Below are 19,559 nucleotides of genomic sequence, written 5' to 3'. Positions count from 1 at the left end.
TCTTTCTTTCCTCTGCTTTTAAAGGAAGTTAAGAGACCTTTGTCTCTCTTAACAAGAAGAAACTTCTCTAAGAAGATGTGGGGTAGGAATTGCACACTGTTCAGAAGCCCCTGTAGTCCAAGTTCACCAAAATCACAGCAAACACCTGGTTTACGAAATGATTGGAAAATTTGAACCAAAATTGTTCCCAATATAAATTATCATTATTCTATTAGCTGCACACAACTTTAGTCTCCAAGTGCATTTTGTGACTTTGTATTCCCTATCTGAGTTTCGCATTTTGCATACATGTAATATTTTGAAAAGTAGTTCTAACTGGGCATCTTTCCATAGTGACATCCGCTGTCTGTGAACCTCTGTGTGTTTATTCTGTAAGTTATAAATAAAGATGTTCTTGGCCATTGCAATAGATGAGCTGAAGCTTTGAAATCCTTTTTCAATGAAGAAGCTTAAAGTTTTATGAGAAAACATCTGCACAAGTATATTTTTAAAAACCATCTGTGGAAGTAGCACAGCTTCCTGTCTCATAAGTCCAGGATCAGAAACTTTCTCATCAAGCTCCATCCCTTCCTTGTCTGTAAAAACTAAATATTTAGAAGAATTTAAGATGAGGAAAAGGAGAGCTGCCCAGGCAATTGTCCAGTGTCGTAGTCTCCTCAGTGTGTAGAGCAGCTTTAGTTCTTGTCTTAGGGGAGAGTTTGCAGCCAGTTCTTTGGAAAGACACCTTGTTGTACTTTTTCCTCAGGGCCTCCTGATGAGCAAATAAATCCCTGCTGACAATAGTAAAATATAGATAATAAGAGACTGTGATCCTGTCACTCTTCTGTTCAAATCTCTGTGATGACACCTACAGTGGTGGGTAAAAGTAGGTTTATAGTTGTGAGTATAGGAAACACAGAGTTTATTCTTTTGAGTTAATAAAGCTATTATAAATCATAACCTGCATATCTTTCCATATGAACTGTAAACCTATTTTTGCCCACTCCTGTATTTCACTCAGAGTTAAGGTCCTTATAATAGTATGTGTGTATGCTATCATAGACTGATGCAAAGATGGGTAGCTATATGCTCAGGTAAAAAGCTCAGAGTCTTGCCCTGGCTGGTGTTGCTCAGTGTTTACAGCGTTGGCTGGTATGGTGCTCCAAGCTGAAAGGGACTTGGATTCTTTCTGTTGCTGCTTTACCATATCTGGTGTTGCCTTCATTTGCTTGGTCCAATTTTGCTCATGACCACATCCACACCCAGCTAGTAGAAAGAGAGCAAACTCTTTCTCTTTAAGAATGACCTGGAAGTTGCACACATTACTTACACATCTCATTGGCCAGACATGCTCTTATTTAGCTCTAAGGGTGCTGAAAAAGTATAGTTTTTATTCCTGATTGGCCATGCACTTTATTAAAAATTGGGGGCAATTTTATTATATCAGAAAAGGAGAACCAATATTGGGGAATAAGTAACAGTTTCTTCTGCCATGTGACAAAATTGGTTTAGGTCAGACTGCAGCCTTTCTGGGCAGAATTTACCATTCATCACTTCCTCCTTGAAACATTCTCCCCCTTTTAGCTCCTATGGTACCATATTCTAGCTTCTGTTCAGGCTTCTCTTCCTTTATCCAATATGTAAAGAGTTGGAATACTAGAGGTTTTAGTCTTGCAACCTCTGATCTTAACTGCCTAGACTCTCTCTAGGAGAGATCATCTAATGCCATGACTTTAAATGTCTTCAATATGTTAACAACTCTGAAATTTGTATCTCGAACCCTGACTTTTCCCCTAAGTTCCAAACTCATTTACCAACTCTCCGCTTGACATCGATACCTGGATGTCTAATACGTATTTCAAACTAAATGTCCCAATGAAACAATGCCATTATCCAAATTGTTCTCAGCATGGGGGGCAGGGTTAGAGGAGGAGCAATAGCCACCACCCCTTAGTGTTTAGAAATGTGGGTAGGTTTTTTTTTAAGATTTTTAAAAATTGATTTTTTGGAGAGAGGAAGGGAGGAGAGAGAGAGAAACATCGATGGAAGAGGGAAACACAGATCAGCTGCTTACACACCCAGGTGGGCAAACTTTCTGTGCAGGGGACAATGCTCAACTGACTGAGCCACACCGGCCAGGCCATGTGGGTGGGATTTTTCATTGCCACAATGACTGGGGGCACTACTTATATTTCTTATCAACTTAAAAATACATGTTTTTATTGATTTCAGAGAGGAAGGGAGAGGGGAGATAGAAACATCAATGATGAGATAGAATCACTGATCTGCAGCTTCCTGCAGCCCCTCCTGGGGATCAGCGGCAACCTGGGCACGTGCCCTGACAAGGACTGAACCGGCAACCTCTCGGTGCAGGGGAGGGGGCACTGCCAACCCGCTGAGCCACACCCGCCAGGGCACAGTATTGTTTATTATTTCAGTGTTTAATTACACCATAATTTAGTCACTTTTTCTTTTCTGGTGGACATTTAGTTAATTCCAAATATTTTGCATTTATATGCAGTGTTGCTATGAATATTCTTGAACACGCTTTCCTGTGCACAGATGTGAAAATTTCCCTAGACTATATTATTAGGAATGGACTTTGGGCCATCTGCTATATACCTTTTAAACTTCAGCAGATACTTTCAAGTTGCTTTCTAAAATGACTGTACTGCCCTAGGCCGGTAGCTCAGTCGGGTAGCGCGAGGTTGTGGGGTTTGATCCCTGGTCAGGGCACCTACAAGAAGCGACCAACGACTGTATAAAGTGGAACAACAAATAATGTTTCTCTCTCTCTCCCTTCCTCTCTCTCTCTCAAAAAAACACGCAAAACCCCACACTTAAAATAAGTATTTACGCTAACATCTTCGCCCCTCTGGACACTAACGCGATTTCTTGGGGCGGCGGGGGGCGGAGCAGGGGCCGGACTACCACGGCATCATAACGCTGCGACGGCGCCGCGCCAGCTTCCGCGCTCCCGAAGCCACGCCCACTGGCGCAAGGGCTGCCGGGACAGTCCCCATCTTTGCGCGCGCGTTAGAAGAGGCGACGCGGAGGTGGCCCGGCTCTGTGGGACCGGGGCCTTAAAGGTGAGCGACTCTCGAGGCCTAATGAGAATAAGGTACGAAAGGGTCTGCTGTGCGTGGTGCAGACGGCGCTTTTCCTTTCTTTGCTGCCTCATGGTGGGCGCCTCCGCTCCTCGCCTTCCTCGGGTTTCAGTCCTGGGCCGCGTGGGCCGCGGCTGGAGGCGGCGCGCTGGTCAGGAAGGGGAGAGGGCCCCTGGGAGAGAAATGCTGGAGCCAGGGGTTCTGCGCACGTGGCTGGGACCCAAGCGAGCCAATGGTTGCTTTGGGACGGGTCCCTGGCTGGATCTTTGGACAGAAGTTGCCCGCATCCCCACTGCGTCTTTAGTTTCTTACCTTCACCGTTTTCAGCGTAGCCGAAGGCGGACGTTTGGGGCCACCTGTGTAAGTCCCCGGGGAGGCTGACGCGGCGAAACTCCGAAGGGTTCTTTGGATCATGCAGGAGAGAGTGGAAGCCCGAGAATCGGGGCTGTAGGTGTTCCCCTAGCGTAACTCGGGTTTTTAGGGTCCCCATTCACTCACATCAAGGCTTCTGTGCAAAATGTTAACTGGCTAATATTTCACATCGAGTTGTACATTCTGGGGAAGAATATGATGAAGTTCCAAAATTGAGTAGGCCAAGACTTGTAGGGACTAAATAGTTCTTTTATCTCACCCTTTGCTTTATAATGAGCCCTAGATAATGGTAATAGCTTAGGAACGTAGATGGTGGTCGACAAACCGATGCATAAGATTGAGCGAACTTTGTAGCGGGATGTGCACCATATAAAAATCCCTATTGCAAGAGCTTCCAGTATGCGTCCCGCTTATTGATAGTAATTGTGTATAAGCAGTGCCTTCAAGAAGTGTACCAAAGATAGAGTCAATTAATGGCAGATATCCTTGATGAGTTCCTATATACTTTTGTACAATGTGGATGACTGGATGGTTTAATAGAGCACTGGAGGGAGGCAAGCAATTTGAAGTGAGGAGGCTTGGTTTTGTGTCCCTAGCAAAACAACCTCACAGCCTCATTTTCTCTTGCACTGCTAACCAGGAAACTGGTTAGTCAATATATTAATGAATGAGTAGGCATACTTCCAGCTTATTGTTGTTTTAGTGTACCCAGGCTTTCAAATTGTGATTTTTCTCATGTACATTAATACACATCATCTAATCGAATCCTGGAAATACTCTGTGAATTTTTTTCACCTTAAAAGTTATGATACTTAATCTTTGCTGATAAAGATTTTAGTAAGTCAGCTGTGACTAATTTTAAAAGAAATTTGACCCATACCAAACAAGTGGGACTGAGATCCATAATGAAGATAACCACTTGCTTTGTTGTAGAAGATGGAACAGGGATTTACTGAAAGGGGTGTGTATTATCAGTAGCTTTTCAGTTTTCCATTACTTATTCCAGAGTTTTCTTTTTTTGAAATTTGAGAATTGAGTAGAGAAATTGAACCTGTGAAATTAAAAATTCTTGATTTTTTTTTTTTTTTAACCATAATGGGATATTGATAATTTTTAAACGTTCTTTTTTTGATCTTGAGTTTTATGTTAAAAAAATAACAATAATGCCAATTTGGAAAAATTTACAGATAGCCACAATGGCCGAAAATGGTGATGAAAAACTGGCTGCTCTGGAGGCCAAAATATGTCATCAAATTGAGGTATGATCCTTGTTCTATTCAACTGTGAAAACAAGCTCTTTGAAAGGAAATTTAGGGCCTCAAAACAAAATATAGGAAGAACATTTAGTTCCAGTACATATATTGACCTATTCATCATTTGGCTAGTCTTTGATTTGTTGAATTAGTTGTACATATGGCAGTATACAGTTTTTTATTGGTGGAGCCAGTTTATGAACCCAAAGACTATAGACAGTTCAAAAAATAACACTGTAGACTAATGTTACTTAACTTTTTTTCTTTAATTTCCTGGTCTATAAAGTGAAGGATGATAGTATGTAAAACCTTCCTCATAAGGTGGGTGTGAGGATTACATTTAATAAAATGTAAAACATACAACGGAGTGACTGGCACTTAATAAGATAACATAATTCTTTGTAAAGTACCTTCCCTGTTAAATAACACTTTTATATTTTTGAAGATCTTAGTCATTCTTTTCTGCCCAAATAGTTTTCAGCTATTGTAACTTTTAACAGAGTATCTGTTTTCAAAGTCCTCTTAGCATTTGTTTGAACTTAAGTCTTGTATTTCCAGCTTGAAGCTTTACAATAATGGCTGCTGGGGGAAATTGTTTCTTAATTTATATTTTATTTTTTTACTGAAAACCTTCATATTATTTGGTGTTTCGGGCAATTCTCAGACCTGTTTTTTTAAGCTGTACCTCTCTGCTACTTAAAATTTCGTATGTTGCAACTTTTTGTACTAACTTATAATTGTGAAGAAAAATTACAAACTATTCTGTTTATTGTTTAGAATAATACAAAGACGTATATAGAAAAAGTTAGTGATTTCCCTTCTACAGCATGCCATCTCTCAGATCCCATCCTCCTGAGGTAATCAAGGTTAAAAGCCTGATGAATACCCTTTTACACTTTGGTTAGTACTTTATAATGAACATCTTTATATATAAATCTTAGTAAGCATGTTTACTGATTTAAGATAAAATTCCTAGAATGAGATGTACTGGCTCAATACTTATGGCCAGTTTACATCTCTACCTGCATGACCATTTCTGTGTTCAGGCCAATACTAGGTATACTTGTTTTAGAATTTTGGCCAATTTGTCAGGTGAAAATGCTATTTCATTGATTTACATTTCTCTGATTAATGAGGTTGAACTTATGTTCATAGTATATGTTTAGTTTTAGTAATTTTTTAAATGTCCTTTATTCGTTTTTCTTTTAGTGTTTTCTGGTTTTTTTTCTTCCCCCTTGATTTGTAAGAATTATTAATGAACTCCTGTGTTTGTCTTGCTTTTTGGAATTCCAAGTAGTCATGCTTGGGCCTTTTCACGTATGGTTTTCTTTGTTTTTATACTCAGAAAGAGTACCTCTATGCTTAAATTAATACACACTTTTGTTAAAAATTAGAGTGATTAACCATTTTATTCCAGTTTTTTTATTTATTCTTTCCACATTGATTTGAAGCAAGAATTTTTTTATATATTAAATTCTTACATTTTTATTTGTTGTTGACATATCTGTTAATTACATAAGTAATCACTTTTTAGTTTTACCTTTTTGTTAAATTTGTGTTATAAATATTTAATTATAGCATATTTAGGAGGAAATATTTATGGCATGTATTTTTTTAAAAATACATTTTTATTGATTTTAAGAGAGAGAGAGAGAGAGATACATCATTCGGCTGCCTCCTGCACACCTTCCACTGGGGATTAAGCCCAAAACCCGAACATGTGCCCTGACTGGGAATCAAACCAGTAACCTTTTGGTTCATGGGATGGCACTCAACCAACTGAGCCACACATGCCAGGGCATGACATATATTTTTAAGGAATAGAACTTAGTGATATAATGGTAATTTTAAATAAACCCTCTGGAGTTGGATTCAATATTATACAATGATCTGAAATATATTATAATTATCTTGCAGTATTATTTTGGTGACTTCAATTTGCCACGAGACAAATTTTTAAAGGAACAAATCAAACTGGATGAAGGCTGGGTACCTTTGGAAATAATGATAAAATTCAATAGGTAAAAACCTTTTAAAACCATCTTTAGATTTTCTGTTAACAAGTGCTAGTACTAAGTCTTACAGTGCTTTTATACATATTCTTCAGGTTAAATCGTCTAACAACAGACTTTAATGTAATAGTAGAAGCTTTGAGCAAATCAAAGGCAGAACTCATGGAAATAAGTGAAGATAAAACCAAAATCAGAAGATCTCCAAACAAACCTCTACCTGAAGTGACTGATGAATATAAAAATGATGTAAAAAACAGATCTGTTTATATTGTAAGTAGGCCCTTAATGCGCTTAATTATATCTTACATTTATTTAGAAAGAACATATAGTAGAGTTGGTGAGAATAAGGGCTCAGGAATCATAACTTTACTATATGTTCTTAACCTCTTTAAGCTTCATCTTCATAAATGGGGATAACATTTTTACCTTATAGCACTGTTGTGAGAATTAAATGAAAAACCCATATGCCATTGGACAACATCTTTAGCATATTGTAAGCACCCAATGCATAGCACCTGTTCTTATTTATTGTCAGCTAAACTTGATAGCAATTTTCTTTAGCATATTAATTTTTTTTTAATTATGGAGAACAAAATTCTGTGAAACTTTCCTTTTTGAAAAAAAATATGTCTTTATTGATCTCAGGGAGAGGGAGAGAGAGAGAGAGAAACATCAATGATGAGAGAGTCGTCATTGATCGGCTGCCTCCTGTATGCTCCCAACTGGGATCTGGGGATCGAGCCCGCAACCTGGGTATGTGCCCTGACTGGGAATCAACTGTGACCTCCTGGACCCTAGGTCGACGCTCAGCCACTGAGCCATGCCCCACCGGGCAGCATACTGATTTTTAAGTAGTTTTTTTTATTCTGGAAAATTTCAGACATATAAAAGTAGATTGGATATATAATACGCCATTATCCAACTTCAACAGTTATTAACACGTGATTAATCTTATTTTATCCCTGTCCCCACTGGATTATTTTGAATTGAATCCCAGATAAAAGAGTCACTTTTATTGCACTGCATAGCAGTGGCTCTTAACCAGAGCTGTTAAACATTTGAGAGGGAGGGAGGAAGGGATATCCTGGCTTCATTTCAAGACAGAGGGATTCAGAATTTCTGGCCAATTGTTTATCTGAGAAATCATTTGTACATTTCTTCCTATTCACAGAAAGGTTTCCCTACTGATGCAACCCTTGATGATATAAAAGAATGGTTAGAAGGTAAAGGTCAAGTACTAAATATTCAGATGAGAAGAACATTGCACAAAGCATTTAAGGTACAGTTGTATAATGTAACAGACTTTTTGTAGTTGAAAAATATATTGGACACATAACTAAAAAAAAAAATCTTCCTTCCCCTTTTAAAAGGGATCCATATTTGCTGTGTTTGATAGCATTGAATCTGCTAAAAAGTTTGTGGAGACCCCTGGACAAAAGTACAAAGATACAGATCTGCTAATACTTTTCAAGTAAGTCTTTTTTGCTGATGTTTCTTCTGGCCACATAGTTATATGGAATTGACATACTGGGGTAAGGAGTATGAAATAGCATCCTCTATAAGGCCAGCAGTTTGGTATCCATAGGTATCCTTTGAGGAATGCTTGAAATTTGTTTAGTGGAAACTATTAGTCCTTTGAGAATATATAGAAGTGTTTATTAGTACCTTTTCTCTGTTAGCAATTAATAAAGGAGGTTAAGGGTTAGTACTTATTTTGCATCTATAACTCTTAATCAGGCTGGATACTAAAATTTGGGCTTTCAGTATTAGAGAATAAACCAGTACAATTTTTATCTGTTTTTCTCATAATCTATATATGCTTATATTTTTATATAGTACAAAGGATTGTGTAATAGAAATTTGGACCATATTCTTTAATATGTGTGTCTAAAAACTAGGACAAACCAGAGCATTTTCATGATAAAATTAGATGTAGGACCGTAGTCTCTTACTTTTGCGTTACACAGTATTCTAAAGACGCTGTGTACTAAACCTGGTGGACTTAGAGATGCACTGTGATGGATCATGTTCAGTGTTAAACTCTCAAAAGTATTTTTCTTTTTTAATCCTCACCTGAGGATGTTTTTATTGATTTTTAGAGAGAGAGGAAAAGGCAGGAGAGAGAGAGAAACATCCATGTGAGAGAGCTTCGATTTGTTGCCTCCCTTACATGCCTCGACCAGGGATCGAACCTGAAACTTAGGTATGTGCCCTGATAGTAATTGAACCCGCAATCTTCTGCTGCAACCTTCTGCTGTACGGACAATGCTCTAATCAATTCCGCCACCCGGCCAGGGCCCCTCAAAAGTATTTTTTAAATCTGATTTTTTAATTGTTGTTATACTTGGGTCTCAAGGAGGGATTTTAGAATGTTCTCCTTTTGTGAAATGAACACTGTAGAAAACTCTGAAACCTTAAAATATTTTACATAACTTCTGGTTTACTTTTTTAAAAAATACATGAATGATAAATGAAAACCAATATGAGATTGTTAATGGATATTGGGGTTTCTTTTTGGGGTCATGAAAATGTTCTGAAATTAGATAACAGTGGTAGTTGTACTTTCTGGATATATTAAAAGGCATTGAATTACACACTTTAAAGTGGTGAGTTTTATGGCATGTGAATTACTTCTTGGTAAAGCTGTTATTTAAAAAAAAAAATAGAAGAGTAACTTCCTTGACATCTTTTGCGTTTTTAGGTAATTATGTTGATAGAAAATGTAACATTTCTTATGCCATGTCTTAAAGCATTCAAAATTTGAAATCTTTGTTCTTATGAATTTAGCCTTTATATTTTGTGTCCTTTAGGGAAGATTACTTTGCAAAAAAAAATGAAGAAAGAAAGCAAAATAAAGTGGAAGCTAAATTACGAGCTAAAAAGTAAGTAAATGGAGCTGATAGAACATTTTAATTCCTTACTCTTTGACAAAGGTAGATAGAGGTTCTGGGAAATGGAGCTGATGATTATCTCTGAAAATGAGTAGCACTAAGCCTTTCTTTGGCTCTTGAAACATTGAGGTCTTAATGTTGCCTTGATAATCTGGGGGCCACATGTGTGTTGCACTCTAGCATTGGATAATAAGAAATTTTAAGGACTGGCTTTGGTTATTAAGTTGTTTAGTGATCAAGGTGGTCTATATCGGGATTTAATTTTCTTATATAGTAAATGGAAACATTTTAATTACATTTTTATTTGTAGAGAACAAGAAGAAAAACAAAAGCTAGCAGAAAATGCTGAAATGGTAAGTATATATTACTGTTATCTAAGAATTCAAAGGACTTTTCACAGAAAATATGTCAGCAAGTCTGTAGTTGTTATTATACTAAAGTAATAGACAAACATTATTGGCTAAAATTATTTATCCAGAGATAATAACCAGATTTATAGAACTAAAATATATAACTAATTAAATATTATTTGTTGGAGAAATTAGTTAAATCAGAAGCCATTGTAGAACAAAGGATGAAATGTACCAATTATTAAACTACTTTAAAATAGCATTTTAGTTTCTAGCCTTTTCCTTGTATAGGTATAAACCATTTTTGATTTGTGGTTGCTTTTAAGAAACTTTTATTGTCTTGTATATTTTTATAGAAATCTCTAGAAGAAAAGATTGGCTGCTTGTTGAAATTTTCGGGGGACCTAGATGATCAGACCTGTAGAGAAGATTTGCACATTCTTTTCTCAAATCATGGTGAAATAAAATGGATAGACTTTGTCAGAGGAGCAAAAGAGGTTTGGAAATATTCATATGCTTTTTGCCAACGTTGAAAATCCATAGAAATTTATCTTTTAGATGGAATAATTTACTAGAGAAAAAGCAATTTTTTATTAATGTGTTTATGAAAATAGTTCCTGTTTAACCATTTACTTGTCCATTTTGTTATTGCTGTAACTCCATGTGATATCTGACATTTTCTGTTGTGCTGTAAATAATTGTTGGATCAGTGACTATAAGTTTTGTAGTAATTTCCTTCCTGATATTCACTAAAATTCATCAAAACTACTAATGGCCTGGAAGATTTTGCAGGCTAGGAAAAATTACTTTGAAAGTATTAACTGTGACACCAAAAACTTAAGGGTGTGGCTTTTTGTCTTTGGTGTAGGGAATAATTCTGTTTAAAGAAAAAGCTAAGGAAGCACTGGATAAAGCCAAAGATGCAAATAATGGTAACCTACAATTAAGGAACAAAGAAGTGACATGGGAAGTACTAGATGGAGATGTGGAAAAAGAAGCATTGAAAAAAATCATAGAAGATCAGCAAGAATCCTTAAACAAATGGAAGTCAAAAGGTCATTAGTTCTGATTTTTTTCTGACAGTTTGGTTATTTAAACTCATTTGCTTGAGTAAAAATTGTAATAGGTGTTCAAAGACAGGGACAAGAGATTTAAAACATTTCTTTACTGATTTCTCAATTGTCTCTTCAGGTCGCAGATTTAAAGGAAAAGGAAAGGGAAATAAAGCTGCCCAGACTGGGTCTGCTAAAGGAAAAGTACAGTTCCAGGGCAAGAAAACTAAATTTGATAGTGATGATGAACGTGATGAAAATGGTGCATCAGGTAAGTTTTTCTAAGTTCTTTGGAACTTGCATGAGAAATTGTGGGAGAGGACAGTGATGTGGTTTTTCAGTTTCTGTATGAGTGACACTCTTGGATTGCGATTTACCCCAGCTGTGGTGTTTTTACAAGTGGATAACAAGGATGTTTGGAAGATAAGTTTAGAGAGCGGAATATCTGTACTAAAGGGAAAGCCTTTTCTCAATGGTAATTGTGCTCAACAGTAAAACAGTAATTCTTACAGTGAACTTAACAAAAATTAACTCTGTTATTGTATAGGACCAGTAAAAAGAGCAAGAGAAGAAACAGACAAAGAAGAACCTGCATCAAAACAGCAGAAAACAGAAAATGGTGCTGGAGACCAGTAATTTAGTAAACAAATTTTTTATTCATTTTAATTAGGTTTTCAGCTGTGTTTGTCTTTGGAGGCTTTTAAAAAGAAAACCGAATTAGATCCACTTCAATGTCCACCTGTAAGAAAGGAACATTTTTTGTTGTCTAGCTTGTCTTTTTTTTGTTATTCAAATGAGGATTTTTTTTGATGTACAGTTGTATGTTATTTCAGATTGTTCAAATATCAAAAGAAAGATTCTTGTACTAAATTGCCTTTGTAATATGAGAATGTATTAGTACAAACTAATAAAATATATACTATGTAAAAAGAGCAAAAACTTAGTTTATTTTTTTCTGCTCAAGGTATTTGAGAAAGAATTTATCTTAAACCAGAGTATTGGCTGTTGATTGTAGGCTGTTCCATAATCTGTCTCCCAGGTTGGCCTTCTGTATTTACTCAGGCAACTTGATAACATTAAAAATAATTACTTATTGTAAAGCTCGAAACTTACTGATTTCTTTTTATGAAATTTGTATGATGCTGGCAGGTCATATCTCAGCTCTATAAAACAAAAAAAAAGCCCATCTAAGCATAAAAATTATATTTCCAAGCATTTACCACCCTTGACTAAAAAAATCCCATGAATTAAGAGAGCACTAAAAGCTGGTAAACTGAAGATTTTAGACCTGTCACTTTAACTTGGTATCCAAGGACTGCTGAGATATGTCCCCAAGATTAGCCATGGCAAATTGAGTTTGCATTTTTGCTATTTTAGTCATTTATACCAAAATTTGAGGTTATGGGGAAGAGTTTAGAAGGCTAACAAGGGGACAAAAGTATATCCTATAAAAATGATAGTATCTTCCTATTTTTTTAATTTCCTGATCAATAGCAATCTCATAAGTATGCCTATTTTAAAATTTTATAGTCTCAATTTTAGTAATAGTAGGAAGTAGCTATGTATTTTCCAACTAAGCTCTCAAATGAAAACATTCTTACTAAAAAATAACATAGGTGCTCCAAACTTACTACTGATCCATTTTAGAGGGATGGCAGTGAGTGTACCTATCCCTTCATATATTACAACGCAAATTCTAACTAGGTCACAGCTCTGAAATTTTACTGTGCAATCAAATCACCTTCAAATCTTACTGAGGTGCAAGTTATAATTCAGTAGGTCTGGGGGGAGGCTGAAATTCTACAAGTCTAATAAGCTCCCAAGGGATGTCAATGCTGATGATCTAAAGACTACTTTTGGAGTAGCAAGTCTCTGGTTTGGTGTACTACTGGAACTGTTCTAAGGTGCTCCATGTTGCATATTCTACTACCTTAAACTACGTAAGGAATGACAATACTGAATATAATAGGAAGACCGACCTTTTACACATTAATTAATAGATTAAGTTATATGGTTAACACCACAGTGCTTGCTAGTTCATAGATTATTATTGTGTAAAAAACATTTCTCCCTTATTGTACTCTTATTTCAGGCTTTTCAAAATTATTTGGATTGCAGTTAGCTTCTAGTTGTATGCGTTCCCCATTTTGATGTTTGTGAATATTATCCACTTTACTAATAAAAGCATATCAAGCATGATTTACTCAGTGTGGATGACTATTCTACCCCCCACTAAAAAAAAGCTTCACGTTACTTGACTTCAGGGGCAATTGGAAAATTAAAAAGAAAGGTGATCCAGGCATAATCTGGTGGTATTTTCCATGAATGGATTCCAAACAGGTCAGACCAACTCCAAACCCAAGATTTTTAGTCACTGTGAAGCTATGTAAGGGTTCTGTTAGCCTGGGGTGACCAAATACTTGGGTACTATTAGAAGTTTTCAGTAAAATGTATACATAAATTGTGACTGTCTTAGACAAACATTGATACCCTGCCTTTACTGAATTTGCTACCCATTACCAATTACACCCATTTTGCCACACTAAAAAACATGACTTACAGTATCTTTTCAGCACCTGTATAAAAATTCTGGTTTAGCTAATGCATTTTGGCTTTCTTAGATAATTAGAATTGAGATTTGTTTTATGAGAAACTTAAAAATTGTCTTACCTGCAATGATGTCTATCTTGATTTTCCATTCTGCAGCTTTCTTTTGAATGTGCTGAACATAATAACATGTTAATGCAAACTGATTTTTAAATAGTTATTGTTTTTTTACTAATACTTGATATTATGTTTTCAAGCTTTTAAAACTTCATTAGAGTTTAGTCCCTTAACGTTTTTCAACTGAATTATAGTTTCTTTCCTGGTAACAGTTCCTACCTGAACAAATATTGGACAAAAAATTACATGGGCTAGAAGAAAACTAATTACAAATGCTAGCTAATTAAAGGGAAATTTCCATTTCTGAGTTCCAGATGTTTAAAAAAGGCCAGGAGAAATAAATACTCTGGTATTTAGATTTATTTACCAATAAATAAATTTTCACAGCAAATCCTTACAACCCTCATGATTTTAAAAATAAATGACAACCCTAGCGTGTTTGGCTCAGTGGTTAGAGCGTCAGCCCTTGGACTGAAGGGTCTTGGGTTCAAGTCCGACCAAGGGCACGTACTTCAGTTGTAGGCTCAATACCCGGCCCTGGTTGGGGTGCGTGCAGGAGGCAACCAATCGATATGTTTCTCTCACATCGATGTTTCTCTTTCTCCCCTTTCCACTCTCTCTGAAAAGCAATGGAAAATACTCTCAGGTAAGGATTAAAAACAATAAAAATAAAAATAAATGACACAATATCATGATGATTTGAACTTACTTCTCTGGTTGAGGATTTGTGCAAAGAATATACTGCTGTTCTTGCCATTTCCAAAGCAGTCTTCAGGAATGCCATATCTGTCCCTGTTAAGAGTAGAAAATGCTCCAATTTATATTTATTTATATTTATATCAAAATGGAAGATTAAGTGAATACCAAGTATTAATAAATATCAAAATAGCCACTTCAAATTCTTTCTGCAAAAAGACAAGTGACAAATAAGTAAAACATCTAAATATAAGGTTGATAGAATAAAACCAGAATTATACTGTCGTATTTGAATAAGGATCAATAAAAATTTCAGTATCATTCCCATTTAATGACTTTCAAAGAGGGGAGAAGGAAACAGTAGTAATCAGAATTGGGGGAGGGGTGGGGGTGCAAGGAGGGCTCTTTACGTGTCTTTCTCTTCTTACTGATTTCCTACCCTCCTTGCCCACAACAAAATAAAAAGCCACAGCGAGTCACTGTTTCTAATGGACACATGATAAAACCCTTGGGTGTGTTAAGGCATTAAAAAGAGGTTCTAAAAGTATAAAATACTTCATAGGATTCATAATAATTCATAAGGGTTAGGTAATTTTTAATGTTTTTACTGATTTCAGAGAGGAAGGGAGAGGGAAAGAGAGAAGCATCAATGAGGAGAGAGTGTCACTGATCGGCTGCCTCCTGCACGCCCCCTACTGGGGATTGAGCTCGAAACTAGGGCATGTGCCCTGACAAATGGAACCATGATCTCCTGGATCTTAGGGTGATGGTTAACCACTGAGCCACACAGACCAGGCAGTAAATCATTCTTGAAACCAGATGGAGTATAAAAAGAATTTTTTTCATTTATAACAAATTTGTGAAAACAAAGATTGAAAAATTCAATTCCCTATTCATGCATTACACAAACTGAAACTGAAATAACTATACTGGTAAGAGACTGGTTTATTTAATGAAGAGTGATAAACTCAATTAACCCAAATAATGAGCAGGTGGTTTTTAAAACCAATACACCTGATTTTTATTACTAACCTTTATTATTCTTGGTCCCAAAGGGAGGATTCATAATTACTGTATCAAATGACTTGGACATTCTGTTAGATAATGAGCACACATCACATTGAACCATATCAACATTTGTTAACTCAAACTCTTCCACATTCCTATTAAATATTTCCAGTGCATCTTCATCTATGTCAAATCCAACACACAACCTATAAATACAAAACACAAAGAGCGACTGCTTATGGTTTCCAAGTCAAAACAATAACACAATCAAAACCATAACCTTTTTAGCCCAACTGGCAAAGTAAGAGTGAGTTACCTTTCAACAGCATGATTTCCCAACTTGGGAGGGGTTGGAAACTGAGGTTTATATACAAGGGAGGCATCTGCCTGTTGCCGTTACTGTTTTGTTTTTTAGTTTGTTCTGCTCATTCAAAATGTACTCATTATCAGATTCTCAGTCCCCTCATCTCATACTATAGAGACCCATAAATATAATCAGTTGATCCTATTTATGCCTATTAAAGCCACCCCATACCAAACAGTATATACTGGATCACCTACCCAGCTCCTAACATTGCAGTTCCGATGCTAAGTACTCCACAACCACATCCTAGATCTGCAATCATTTTATTTTCAATGTCATCATATGTATTATGAATTGTATAGAGCATACATGCTAAAAGATCAAAAAACATATTAGAGAATAAGCAAGTTGATGACCAATATCCAATTTGTGCAAATGACTCTTTAAAACAATTTGTCTTTCATTATCTAGTCCTCCCCCAAATGGCATTCCAGATAATTAAAAACATAGGCATAATAACTTGGTATTGTAGTACAAGGCCCCACAAAAAACAAACACATACCAGTGGTTCCCCAAAACTAGTCTCTGCTGACAATGCTGAGAATGACAAAACTTCGAGGTAAAAATGAGAAAAATAAGGTCAAAATGGTTTTTTCCTCAGCTTTGTCAAAACATTGCCATATACACATACATATATCAGTTTTCTTTGATATTGAAATATTTTTATGAAAGAATAGTAAGAGTAAATAGGTTTTAAAGATATCTTTCCTTCTCAATATGTAAACTTGGCAACCCTTTATCAGTGTGTCCAACATTATTTTGAAATTTTACTGATTTGTGAACTCTGTTAATCCAGGAACAACTGTATTAACATTAAAATGGCACTGAACTTTTTTGCAATGAATTTGTCTCCAGGTACCATAAGCTTAAGCTAGAATGGGAAAGAAAAAGACCTACATTCATAATATAGCTTTTAGACTGACGTATTTAAACACATATGTTTATGATCTACAGATACATAATATTCATAATCTAGTAAGACCTGAAAGAAAAGGAGTACAGCAGAAGCTGCTGAAATTGGAAAGGGATATTCAAATACACAAAGGTCTGGGATATACTGAAGGTTACTTATGAGTAAGATCACTCATATCTCCCTGTGGATATCTGAACCCTGCAAGGATTACTGGCCATCACTGATGCCCCAGGATCCAGAGGTTTAATCAAAAACACAATTTCAGGTCATCTCAGGCTGGCTGTGCTGTTCTGATTATTGCTGCAGGTGTTAGTGACTTTGAAGCTGGTAAAGAATTAGCATATCCATATGCATGTTACACACTGGGCATGAAACTGGTCTTTTAAAAAACTGAATTCCACTCAGAAACCCTATAACCAGAAGACATTAAAGAAGTCATTATCTAAATTGAGTGAACTGGTCTTAACCCAGACACAGTTTTGTGTCAGTTTTTTTTTTAATCCTCACCCGAGGATATTTTTCCATTGCTTTTCAGAAAGAGTGGAAGGAAGAGAGAGAGAGAGAGAAACATCGATGTGATGTCTCACATCAATTGATTGCCTCCCACACGTGCCCCAACAGGGGCCTGGGATTGAGCCTGCAACTGAGGTACTTGCCCTTGACCGGAATCAAACCCGGCATCCTTCAGTCCAAGGGCGGACGCTCTAATCACTGAGAAAGTTGGCCAGGGCTTGTGTCAATTTTTGGTTGAAATTAAGTGCAGGTAAGCAAGTATTTTCCTCAACTTTCATTGGCAGCTTAGAAACAGAACTATGTTGGAATTGGAAGAGTTTCCTCCTTGCAGGTGTTGCCAGCAAATTAATTTTCCTAAGATTCCCCAATCTTAGGACATTGGCAATGTTTATTAAATATGAACATTTTTTCCTGTATTCTCTCCTTATTACTGGTACCAGTCTCTCACATCAAGCAACACTGCTGATTCTCAGATCATTTTTAAAATTGAAATGCATCCTCATATTTATATAGCACCTATTCTGGATTTCTTAAACTCAGTCCTTCAGCTAGCAACTCTAATATTCATTTCTAGGGCAGGGTATAGCATAGAAATCTCTGTGCTGACAATTCATTGCAATAGGAAATTGATTCTTATTTAGCAAATATTTACTGAGCTTCTAACTAGTTACCAGAAACTCTTCAGGCACTGGGAACCGTGTGAACAAGACCATCAAATTCTTTGCCCTCAAGGAGTTTATAGTGTAACGAGAGAAACAAACACATTAAAAAGATGCCTGGCAGTATTAAGGGCTATGTAAAAACTGAACAGTAAAATGACAACGGGCGTGTCTGTGCGTGTGTCTCACATCGTATGTGATCTTTCAGCGCATTTCCTCCGCAGGTTCTTTGTATCTAAATAACTGTTCTCATTTCACTACGGGACTAGCCAACCCGCGAAGCAAAGGCGTGGTCACCAGCCGCCCTACCTGCAATGTGCGGCCTGGTGGGATACTGTTCTAGAAGTAGCTTGGGCTTTTCGAATCCATCCACTTGTTGCAGGCGACTCTCTAGTTCCTTAAGTCTGAACTTCTTCATCTTTTAAAAAGTGTGGGTTCTCGGGGTTTAACTGCACTGGATCTGCAGAGAAAGTTGTTTAACCTTAATTTCCCGTACCACCAACCCCCCGCCCATTTTTCAGCGCCACCGGCCCAGGGGCCGGGCAGGAGACGAAGGACGCGAAGGACACACAGGCCCAGGCCCTTTCCGCCGGCCTCTGACCCGCCTGCCGCCAGGGTATCCGGCGCCGATCCCGGGAATCTCGGAGACGAGCGGCGGCTCCAGCCTGGGTTTCAAGAGGCTGCTAGCTCCACGGCCGGGCCGGAAGCGCGCTAACCACGGGCGCTCCCTGTGGTCCCTCGCCGGGCTGCAACTGCGACCAGGCTCACCGGTTCCGCCGGCGACTCTAGGTCCTCATCCACCCCCACTCGGGACCGTCGGCACCGCCGGTAGAGCCCGCCCTTCCCGCACCCCTCAGCCGCCCCGCCGCCTGTGACATAGCCGGTACCTTCCAGCTTTTTCTTGAGTAGCTGCAGGCCCTCAAAGGATAGGGAAACAAAGGGGGTGAAAGTCATGGTCATTTTCGTTTAATGCCCAGTGTGGCCCTTTCTGCTTTCTGTCTCTCAGGCCCCCACTCAACAGTAGCAATCCCGTCACCTTTGCCTCCTTGGCCATTAGCATGTCCTACTTTATTATAACTTTGTTTCCCTCTTTTTAGGTCATTTTTTTTCCTATAAAAAATTGATTTAAAATTTATGTTTTGAGATAATTATAAATTCATATGCAAGTATAAAAATAGCACATAGAGGTCCTGTATATTTTTTACTCAGTTTCCCCAATAATAACACTTTGCAGAACTATAATACAGTATCACAACCAGGATACTGACAGATACAGTCAGGACATAGCAATTCCATCACCCCAAAGATCCTTTGTGTTGCACCATTTTAGCTTCCTATGAGCGATGTATGAGGGTTCAAGTCCTCCATATCCTCAGCAACACTTGTTATTTTCCATTTTTTAAATTGTAGCCATCCTAGCAGGTATGAAGTAGCAACTCATTGTGGTTTTGATTTACATTTCCCTGATGGCTAGTGATGTTGAACATTTGAAAATATGCTTCTTGATCATTTCTATAGCTTCTTTGGATAAAGAACAATCCAAATCCTTTGCTTATTTAAAAATTGTTATTCATGTTTTTATTGTTGAGATGTAAGAGCTCTTTGTATACTCTGAATACTTGATGCTTATCAGATATATGGTTTGCAAATATTTTTTCCCATTCTGTGGGTTGTATTTTTACTTTCTTGGTAGTGTCCCTTAGCATGCAAAAGTTTTTAATTTTTG

At 37.2% G+C, this 19,559-nt stretch overlaps 2 protein-coding genes across 5 annotated transcripts; one reads left to right on the top strand and one right to left on the bottom strand.

Annotated features, from left to right (window-relative positions):
* Positions 1 to 2,964: 2,964 nt before the first annotated feature.
* On the top strand, positions 2,965 to 13,215 carry SSB (small RNA binding exonuclease protection factor La). Of its 2 annotated transcripts, none has more exons than XM_081143272.1 (12): positions 2,965 to 3,100; positions 4,646 to 4,717; positions 6,629 to 6,732; positions 6,819 to 6,993; positions 7,895 to 8,002; positions 8,094 to 8,194; positions 9,534 to 9,605; positions 9,925 to 9,967; positions 10,321 to 10,461; positions 10,833 to 11,019; positions 11,156 to 11,287; positions 11,564 to 13,215. In XM_081143272.1, the coding sequence occupies exons 2-12, from the start codon at positions 4,655 to 4,657 to the stop codon at positions 11,650 to 11,652; spliced, it is 1,215 nt and encodes a 404-aa protein (XP_080999398.1). In that variant the 5' UTR covers positions 2,965 to 3,100; positions 4,646 to 4,654; the 3' UTR covers positions 11,653 to 13,215. The 2 variants fall into 2 exon arrangements, with proteins under 2 accessions (XP_080999398.1, XP_080999397.1); XM_081143271.1 differs by having other exon boundaries at positions 2,971 to 3,068.
* Positions 11,653 to 18,541, bottom strand: METTL5 (methyltransferase 5, N6-adenosine). 3 transcript variants are annotated; one of them, XM_081143273.1, is made up of 8 exons: positions 18,435 to 18,541; positions 18,143 to 18,293; positions 15,946 to 16,060; positions 15,409 to 15,590; positions 14,390 to 14,472; positions 13,687 to 13,738; positions 12,130 to 12,179; positions 11,653 to 11,755 (listed from the first exon to the last, which is right to left on the bottom strand). In XM_081143273.1, the coding sequence occupies exons 2-8, from the start codon at positions 18,249 to 18,251 to the stop codon at positions 11,717 to 11,719; spliced, it is 630 nt and encodes a 209-aa protein (XP_080999399.1). In that variant the 5' UTR covers positions 18,252 to 18,293; positions 18,435 to 18,541; the 3' UTR covers positions 11,653 to 11,716. The 3 variants fall into 3 exon arrangements, with proteins under 3 accessions (XP_080999399.1, XP_080999400.1, XP_080999401.1); XM_081143274.1 differs by having other exon boundaries at positions 18,439 to 18,526; XM_081143275.1 differs by lacking the exon at positions 18,435 to 18,541 and adding an exon at positions 16,251 to 16,300 and having other exon boundaries at positions 18,143 to 18,228.
* Positions 18,542 to 19,559: the final 1,018 nt, after the last annotated feature.

This window comes from Miniopterus schreibersii, assembly GCF_964146895.1.
Source record: "Miniopterus schreibersii genome assembly, chromosome: 7".
NCBI lineage: Eukaryota > Metazoa > Chordata > Mammalia > Chiroptera > Miniopteridae > Miniopterus > Miniopterus schreibersii.
This window is presented reverse-complemented; position numbering and strand designations above follow the sequence as displayed.